General features: G+C 39.6%; 1 protein-coding gene across 1 annotated transcript; it reads right to left on the bottom strand.

Moving 5' to 3' along the window:
* Window positions 1–278: 278 nt before the first annotated feature.
* Window positions 279–4834, bottom strand: dtwd2 (DTW domain containing 2). Its single transcript, XM_058617447.1, has 6 exons — window positions 4570–4834; window positions 4291–4381; window positions 3077–3171; window positions 2793–2991; window positions 2411–2539; window positions 279–953 (listed from the first exon to the last, which is right to left on the bottom strand). The coding sequence occupies exons 1-6, from the start codon at window positions 4737–4739 to the stop codon at window positions 774–776; spliced, it is 864 nt and encodes a 287-aa protein (XP_058473430.1). The 5' UTR covers window positions 4740–4834; the 3' UTR covers window positions 279–773.
* Between the last annotated feature and the right edge of the window lie 5083 nt (window positions 4835–9917).

Consider the following 9917-nt stretch of genomic DNA (forward strand, 5'->3'; position numbering starts at 1 on the left):
CACCTATATTTCCCGTGCAACTCAAATGCACATATCACTTATATACATATAACTCTGGAGCAGTTGAGACGAATCATCTGTAGTGCAAAGGCCTATTAAATGCCACAGACTGCAATTAAACACCAGCCAACATTTAAATGATGATGTATGATACAATCCCCTAGAGACAGTATATCATGTTTCCTGTACTTCCCAGCATTACACATGTGTATTTCTCCTATGACACGGTTAATGAAATAGAGCTTAGCTATTTGTAAAAAAACAGCAGGCATGAGAAACTGAATTCAATGCATTTTAATACATTAAGACCTGCAATTTGGAAGCCTTAGATACAATGACACAATTTAAAGTAGTTTTTTTCCTCCATATTAGGAATCTTTGGTTGTTTATAAATATTTTTGTAGATTATCTGAATAAAAAAAATCTGTAAAATCAGCCCTTTGCATTTTTGACCAACTGCAACAATACACAGTGCACTTAATTACATCACATTCACAATGTTTACAAAAGAAAAAAAAAAGATTACGTCAATTTTTTTAAACACAAGAAGGTCATAAACTAGATTTGACACTTCCAACTTCAGCGTTGTCATTTTAAATGAATGAAAAATACATACATTTACTTGCCTCAAGCAAGAATAAATATTTTAAAAAATCCCTAAAAGTCCAGAGGATACCAAGCCTGTACCGTGGCACTGTTACACCTCACTGTTACAGTGCTGTGCCGTATTTACAGAGATGAGATGAGCCTCCTTTCTCTGCTCAGTCCTTTCATCATCTTGGGCAGATGTTGTAATCAGTGACAAACTTCTCCAACCTCTTTATCTTGCGCTTGTTTTTGGGCAAAGGTTTGTCGTACATGCCGTTCTTCAGCAGATGCTCCTTGCTGTGATGAACCTGAGCACCGTGCTGCAGCTGGAAGGAGCACAGGGCTGTGAGGGGCCTCAGCAGGACCTGGACAAACAAACGGCACAGGAAAGAATGACGAAAACTCTGAAATTATATTAATATTTATATTCCCATTGAATTGAAATACAATTTAAGGTCAAGTGTGTAACATTTAGTAGGGTTATTTACAGAAATTGAGTTTAATACCCACAAGTATGTTTATATAAAATGAAGAGTCATGGAATAACCTTTTATATGTACTTTAGGCAAGGGCCTTGGGATATGTTGTTACAGCAGCTCAATTAGAAAAACAAGCTATTTTCAGCAAAAGCGCAATTCACAAACAAAGAATAACAGAATTTCAGTGATGCAAAAGCCACCAAAGTTCAGACACATTTGGGAAAAGGGGACCATTTGTATCACCATTACATGACACCGATTGCTAGACACTGGACATTTAATATATGATAATGAGGCTGTACTTCAGCATTATAACTCCAGCACTTGTCTGCATCAAAACAATGTATACCCAAGAGTACACTGCAAACAGGAACTGCTAGTTCCCAAATCTGCATATGTCTAACGGTGCCAACTTTCCAAAATGTGTAGACAAATGTGGGCTACAAATAAATTAAGTAGCAAAGCTCAAGTTTAGTCTAGCAATGCTTAAAGAATGCAATACTGCATCTGTGGAGTGTTCTTTTACAATAGTAGCCCTCAACACCAAAGGCTATAATAACTCGCAAGGCTTTTTACAACATAAACAAGAAAACAGTTTGCTTTCATTTTTAAAAAACAGTGTTTACGTGGGCTGAATAATTTTACTTTGACAGGTCTCTAAATTATCCAAATAAGTGAACCTGAAAAGGAAAACCATAACAACTAAAAACTTGCCCTCTATTGCCACTTGACTCGACTCTACTAATTACTTCACCCCACGGAATGCAATATGTACAACAGAGGCCGACAGAGGCTTCTGCACGAGTCACTTAACGTAATGGGAACGATATGTGTACTGGTACTAATTCGTTCACTGAGTGTACTGTGAATGAATCGGGGAATGAAGCCTTCTTGTACACTGGCCTGTGCCCTGAATGATATTCAGCGGTCAGAATCAGCCTTAGCTGTAATTCAGTTAAAAAGACCATTCAGCCGCCTGCGCTCCGGTCATGCAGGAAGTACTGATCGATTCAGTGAACTAATCTTTTTAATTAACTGATTCTAATGATTCAGTACACTGAGAAGAACTGCTGTGTGTTTGTGTTGCATATAAAACATCGTCATGGCAGTTTCACACAGCTGTGCTATAAAACGCCACCCACATTGATGAGCTACAATAAGTATAGGTAATTGAAAACAATGTGCCCGATATCAAACTGAGTCGTGCTAGAACTGTATCATAGTGTTTTTAGACCAGGCAAACTGACTGCATGAGTAATTTGACATTAACTGTACATTTTGTTGGACAAAAAGTTTGTGGGGTGCACACTTTGATACAACAGCCGATTATTTCACCCAGTCACCTCAAGGATGTCGTCATTCCGCTCCATGATGGACAAGGCGACTGCAGCACTTTCCAGCGTGGACAGACACATGTTGGAAGGCTGTGTGCGGATCACGTACTGACTTGTCAGAGTCCTATTGAGCTGCACCTGATAAAGCCAAGCAGAAGTGTTCAAATCTGACCACACCTTGAAGGAAAAATGTGACAGACAAACTAAATATCTTAAATATCCATAGGTTCTCCTAGAGGATTGGAAGAGATGGGTGAGATGACTTAGAATTGTCTTTTGTCACATTACAGTGACCACATGTGTTCAATCTCTTAAAGTGTTAACAAGCTTCCTATTCTCTTTACTCCTCATCTTACTATATTCATTATTATGATGATATAGTTATACACACCTGTTGAGGCAGGTGTAACAGGCTGTTATGGAGGAACATCTTTTTAGCCTGTCTCCAGGTGCCATCTATGATAATTACATTATGATTTACAGTGTCTGCTTCTTCTTGTTTCACTATATCCTCCAGGTTCTGGGATTTGGGGCCGGGGAAAAGGATCAGTGTCCTGCTGTCCCGACACACTGAAGCCAGCTCTGGATGCCTGAGAGGAGAGGAGATGTATTTGAGGATTAAATGACTGTGATGTGATACAAGGGAAAGTATGTTAAGAATAAAGTGCTCCTTACTTTCCCTCACTGAATCTCCTTCCAACTATGACATTGCATTTTCCTTGAGGCAAACAAGCAGCAAGTAAAGGAACAGTGCGGAGTACTCTGCTTTCCTGAAAGCACAAGAGGGGTTTGAAAAGTTATTTGATAATATTTATAATGATTATCATAAACTAGCATGATTAAGTGTAAAAAGCACATTCAAATGAGTCTATGAAAAAGGAGATAATTGTATACAATATTTTGTTGATTTTAAAAGTAAATACAACCTATAGAGCAAATAAATATAAAGATGAACATCTCCTCACTTCTTTGTGCAATGTCTTGCAAGCCTGGGCATCTTACCCAGTCAGTACCACCTGTCTGAGTCATCTGAAAGTCAAAGGTCCAATTCAGACCTGGCATTAACATCCATACAGAAAGACTAGTGGATAGCGTAAGTACAAGTGCTCACATCTGGCAGCAACAAGCCTCCTGGAGGCGTGTCCTGTGACCACCTGTGAACGGAGCTCACCCGCGTCACCCGCCCAATAAGAAAGTAACCACAGACATCATGTCATATAGAACTAAATTGTGTTTTCAAAGAGTCGGATGGCACAGATGTGTCTGTGGTCTGCCGTCGCAGGTTGCTGCTCATACCTAAAGAGTTCATCTCATCAGTGTCAGTGAGCCAATTATCATGCATCCTGATGTTTGACTCAGATCTAACAGTGTCTTCATGTGTGCGGGAAGCCACAATCGGAGACGGAGATAATTCCCCCAATGGAGAAGTGAATGAGAGTGTGTGTGTGTGTATGAGTATGTGATGTCATGTGTTATGAATGAAGGTACAATATGTCAAGAAGACGGTACATTTTTGGTTAAAAATCAATGTCATAAAGTTGGTATCAAAAATTGTATTGTTCAGGAATCGGTTTCAATATTTTATCAACATTTTTTTAATCAACACTCAGCCCTACCACAAACAACCTTGCTTGTGATTGATTCACTAAACTTAATACATGTGTGTGTCCTTATCCATAACTGTGGTCACACGTTTGATTTGATTTACATGTTAGTATGGCCATGTCAACAATTACTGCCCATTAAACAACAATTTATAAGCAGTACCAGTTTCTGAAATACTGTGTGATGACAGTTTTAAAAAGAATGTTATAACACTGTGTTTTTTCTACTTTTACGTTAATAAATATGAATATTATCAATATTATTAACCAATAATAACAACTCACCTCTGCTGGATGCTGCACTATGTACAAAGAAGTGTTGACATCCAGGGGTTGTGATGGAAGAAAGGGACAGAGACACACCTTCTCTGGGCGACTTTAGTGAGGAGAGTAGGAGGAGAGTTAAAGACGTGAAGCTGTGGTTAGTAACATTACATCACCATATCTCTTTGAATAAAAACGTGTCAGTAACATGAGGAGAAGGTATTGTAAAGACTTGGCCAACGCCACCACATTAGCTCTGCTAGCTATGTAGCACGAGATTCACATTCATGTACAGCTCACCAGCATCGTAAACACGTCGGTCTTCTCCCTCTCTCCTCGTCCTCAAACGGGAGGGCGGCCAGCTCTCCGAAAGCATCGACCAGTCCGTTCTCCGTCGTGGAGTCGTCGAATGTTTCAGACTCGCTTTCGTCGGAAGCGGCCGAGGAGCCAGGACTGTGCTCATTTTCCATCGCGAAGTGGCCAGAATACTAATTTCTCCAACTACTCAAACACACCGGCTTTATTTTTCTTTCCACCGAAGTCGGCGAGAACCCGCCCCTGTCCTGCCTGTGATTGGCTCAGGACAGGACCCAGGCTCCGTGATAGGTTCAGGCAAGAAGAGAGATGATTGGCTGCAGGGTAGGAGCAGGACCTAGCCAACTTCCGGTTCCGTTTACGAGCTGCGGATATAAATAAACCAACTGACTGAAGAGCCAGAAATTATGTAGTGGTGATTAAAATTAATTTTGCTTTCCACGCGTTAGTAATGCGTGATATTTTGTTTTTTCCACAAACGCCCCCCCCCCACACACACATACTTGGGCATGCAGATCTATGTTAGCTTTGTTCTTAACCTGGCAAATAAAATGAAATATAATAAAGTTACAAAGCAGCATTTCACATGGATGTTGAGATGGGTTGAATTACCATCACTTAAAAATGGAATGATGCATTGTATCATAAAATGATTCGATTGATTTATAGCTGGTTATTTTAGAACGTCTATGTAATATGAAAAGAGAGCCATGTTTCATTATTAATAACTCACAACAAAATGTATAATTTATTATTTTAGGAGAGAGAGGCCTCAGAGGTGGGAACATGAAACCTCTTAAGTGTCCCTTTTTTGTCTTCTCTTCTGAAAGCACCGGTGGTTTAAGTCATACCAGCAGCACTCTTGCCAACTGTCTGTTTTAAATGATCAATTTAATACATTTGGGTCTGTCTACATTCATCATTCACAAATTCTAACTGAACTTAAAATAAAAATAGTAAAAAGCCCCAGTTCTCCCCCAGGAACCCTTTGCTCCAATGGCCTCTCTTAATATTCAGGAAATAAAAGAGTAAAAACAACCACAACAGCAATTAACAAAGGTGTCATGTAACTTTGGTGAGCGCACATCTTTGTGGTGGACAGTGTCATAAACATATCAACCAGGATGGTGGCTCTAACAGCACTCCTTCCCACACTTATGAGTTCCTCCTGATGATGGCACTGCAGGATAAGGAACAGGAAAAGCAGCGCTCCACTCCAGAATGTTGCCAGAATGTCTGTTATGACACAATGTGTGCACCACAACTCCCTCTCCACCTGCAGACCATAGTCCCAGAGGCCTTGACCTCTACCATAAACTACTCGCTTCTACCAGCTTGGCCGAGCAGAGGTCACATCACCATCGTCCCGCTGGATTTTGTGTAAAAGATCTTTCATGTCTCCTAGGGGAGTTTCCAAATATGTGATGCCATTTGTCCTCATGTTGGCTACAATGGAAGACGGCTGACCTGCATGGACAGGCTCTGAATTACCTGCTGTCCAGGGAATTCTGTGTGGACAGTGAGACTAATGCAGACTGCACATAACGCTGGGACTGCGTAACGTGAAGCCATGCACTCATTGACCATATGAAACAGCAGCTGAAGCGAACATATGTATTCTCTTAAAAATCTAAAAGCCCCTTTCATGCTCTAGTTTAATTTAGATAGTGCTATAGATGCATTTGGGTTTGTCCGTCTCTAGTAGAGACTGATTTCTTGGATTGTTAGAGGGTGTAATACTGTATGAACAATTGCACTGTTGTTTCCTAAATTAATAAAATAAATGAAACCACGATTAGATAGAAATAATGGGGGAAATATTCAGATGCAATTACAGTGAAATGTTCCTCCTCATAAATTGCATTAACCTGAACCTGAAGAGTGCAAGAAAAGTTAAAAGAAACAGTTTTCAGCTTTAAATGGTGATAATGTGTTCTCAAAATACTGTCTACGAAGTGGCAACAAAAGTCCACATATGCATGTTTTGTGGAGTCCGGATGAATAACAAATTTATATTGTATTTCATGACCCATTGTCAAAAAAGGATCTGTCATTTGAAATGGATGGAGGTCACAGAGAGGTGCCGTGTTGCTCACCACATGGCAGAGCCCAAACATGGGGGAAATCCCTCATCAGCAAGAGAATTCAAACCAAATGTTTAGGTTTTGTCCTCAGTGTTGTTATATCACACACATATAAAAACCTTTATGGACAGTAAAGCAATGTAGGTTTATCAAACAGGCCAAACACACAGCCCAGAGAGGAAGGAAGTGTCCATTTGACTCAGATAACCTGGAACAACTCTTAGCTCAGTACAATACAATGTCTAGAGAGTCGTTTCAAAAACGTAATGTTTCTCATGTATTTCCGCAGAAGTGACCTGTGTCAATAAACATGAACAGAAATGAAAACCCTTTTTTTTTTTTTAATCCTGCCACAGACGTGACACAATGACAAAGGCAATGCTCATGCTCCAAATGGTTTCCTGTGGCACTGTGCAGAAAGTTGAGTGTTGGGCCGCAGCATGCAGCACAGAAGTACTGAGCAACAAAGGGCTAACTGCAGCTCTGCTTTGAGACCGCGAGAGAGAAAACAATTCAACAGCACAATGCTCGCTCTTATCCGACAAACATGCCTTGAGCTGTGCCTATTGTGTCAGGGGCCCCTGTAGACCAGCATGTAAACATCCCCTCTGTACCCCATCACGACTATATTCAGACCCTGAACAGGAAGTGATTTCATACCCAACATCCACCCCAGTCTTCCTCTCTCAGGTGGAGAGCTGCATTCCTGGCAGCAGACCTCCCAGATCAAGGAACAGGATGATGGAGAGTGGACAGGGCCGAGCCTTTTCTCCAAAGCCTCAATAACTCTGACAACATTACTAAAGATTCATGACAGATGGTTTTTGGTGATTTGTTCTTTTACCAACATATGCTTAGTTCACACAATGTGTCCACATCTATCTTTCTGAGAGTGCAAAGAAAAGAAAAAAGAAAACAAACATAAAGATGTTGTGACATCATCACCTACTCATGTACAGGTCATTCCACATGGGATGAGGCCTAACAGTAAAGGTACAGCCCTGACCTTCTTTAACCTTAAACAGGTTATTGTCCGAGAAACTCAGGCTGGCCGGGAAATAATTTAAAAAATATAAATCAATAAAACATTAAAAAAAAAAAGCTTAGCAATATGATCTTTGTCTAGGTTTTTTTGTTGGATGTCTAACGACATCTGTTGCATAGAAGTGAGGAAAGAAAGGCATTAATCATTACAGAGAAAGAGTTGTTATAGTGAACTCCCTTTTCAAAAAGCTATTTTTCATTCATTTATTTTAGATGTAAATTAATTTCACTTCAATGTCCGTTTGAAGCATTTAATGGTACAGCATTTGTGTTGCATTTAAGCCATCAACAGTGGTTCAGTTTTGTTAAAATAAGGAGTTATTGCATTACATTACAAGTTATATATCTTTCTTTATATCAAGGTAAAACAAAAAAAAGGCATACCACACTCACCACAAACTGTCATATGTGAATAGTTATTAGAAAAGAGAAAATCAAAATCAGTCAGTGGTCGCTGTGGAAATATCAAGAAGGAGGAAGAGAGGTTCAAATCAGAGCCAGACCAAGGCTAAGGGCCCCATGACCACCAGGGGGCATCCTAGAGCATTTCATTATTTTTTTCTTTGTGTGATGATAACGTTGAGTCTTTTGCACAGATTACATAGTTTTCAGACAAAAGGTTCTTAAACTAATACATAATAAAGAGATGGCACTTTAACAAGATAAAATAGTTTATTTTGTGACTTGGACTTTCATTGTAGTGTTGTTGTTGTGCTTTGTTTTTCATTCCATTGTCATGGTGACAATAGATGCATTGTCTATTGTTTTATTTTGTTACGTTTTGTAGTCTGACACCATATTGGTATCTTGGTATCGTGCCATTTTGAATACAAAGTAAAAATCAATACCAGTCCATTCTTCTGAGATGTAATTAAAAAGCCAATAATATAAGGGTAAGATCATGCCAGGCAGCAACATATAAACATTGATATGATATAAACATTAGTATGCATAAAAGTAACTTAGGAGGAAAGAAAAAACCTTTTTGTCTAAATGCAGGACTTTTTTTAACTACACAGTACATATTTTTTGTTGTTTTTCAAAGTTCTTTGGAAGTAATTAATCACTTTATAATTCCCAGAGAGGGTCCTAACCCCCATGTGAGCTTTTACATTTGTAAAAGCACTCAAGCTGAACGATTGTGTTACTTATTATTTTTTAAAACGCCTAACTTGATCATGACAAATCTGACTGAAAATCACTGAGCTGTGACCACAATGAAAAAAAACCTCAACATTTGAGCAAAGCATATATCTATACGATGATTAAAGGTTTATGGTTTCTTGGCAAACACTGAGATACACATGTTGGACTTCTGTCAGTGACTCCGGTCTGTGAGGAGTGAGTCAGAGCAAAGCTAACAAACCAAACGAAGACCGCCGAGCGGAGACAAAAAAACGGTTGTTTTTCAAGAATGCATGGAAACACCTGCAGTGACCTTCAAGGTAACTGGGCCCTTTCACTCATGTTTGCTTGGGTGTGTGTTTGTGTATGTGAGTGTCGTTCTGGTTTGAAAGCTCAATAAACACACGCTGAACTGGGGGTCAGTCATTCTATAAACAGGTGCAAACTTGAGTGGAAGCTCGAATCAAAAGGTTAACAGAATTTTAAGTTGCAGGTCAATCCCACACATATAGATCACAGTCATTGGGAAAATGGTACAGCTGGATCAGAACCAGTGCCGATTCTGAAGCACATCCTCCATCTGTGAATCCCCGCTAAGGGGGGAGGGATATGAGAGCAACATCCTCTGTCAGGGAGAGTGAAGGATGAAATGAGGAAACCCAAAATAAATAAAAGGAGGAAAATAAAACAGGAGGTGGGGCTGAAAAACAAATAAACACACGACTAGTTTTACACCCACCTGCTCCACTGGCTGTCATTTAGCAGCTTCTGACAGAGCCCTGACTGCCACATGTGGTACAAGACACATCCTCCTCTTTGTTTAAGCATAGCAGTGTCTGAACCTAAAACAAAGCCAGTATTTTTAAACAATGCACAACATGGCTACATGAATTATCATCCATACCATTGCATTGCTCTATAAATAGATAGATTAGGTCCATAATGTACAAATAGATAGACAACACAAAAGAAATAAAAGCAAACATACAATAAAAAAGAGATTAGATTTCTTAAAACCATCTGTAAGGTGTTGAGCAGTAACAGTTCACTGACACTAGTCCAAGTGGTTTAGAGCAATAA

The sequence above is a fragment of the Solea solea genome, chromosome 19, assembly GCF_958295425.1.
Source record: "Solea solea chromosome 19, fSolSol10.1, whole genome shotgun sequence".
NCBI classification, from domain to species: Eukaryota; Metazoa; Chordata; class Actinopteri; order Pleuronectiformes; family Soleidae; genus Solea; species Solea solea.

Bases quoted from the DNA above. Each gene is read 5' to 3' on its own strand.
- dtwd2 (XM_058617447.1), bottom strand. From the start codon at position 4,739: ATGGAAAATGAGCACAGTCCTGGCTCCTCGGCCGCTTCCGACGAAAGC. The intron at 2,992-3,076 runs GTAAGGAGCACT...CTCTCCTCTCAG, and splicing joins AGGAGATTCAGTGAGGGAAA to GCATCCAGAGCTGGCTTCAG. The intron at 2,540-2,792 runs GTGTGTATAACT...TGGCTTTATCAG, and splicing joins TGTTACACCTGCCTCAACAG to GTGCAGCTCAATAGGACTCT.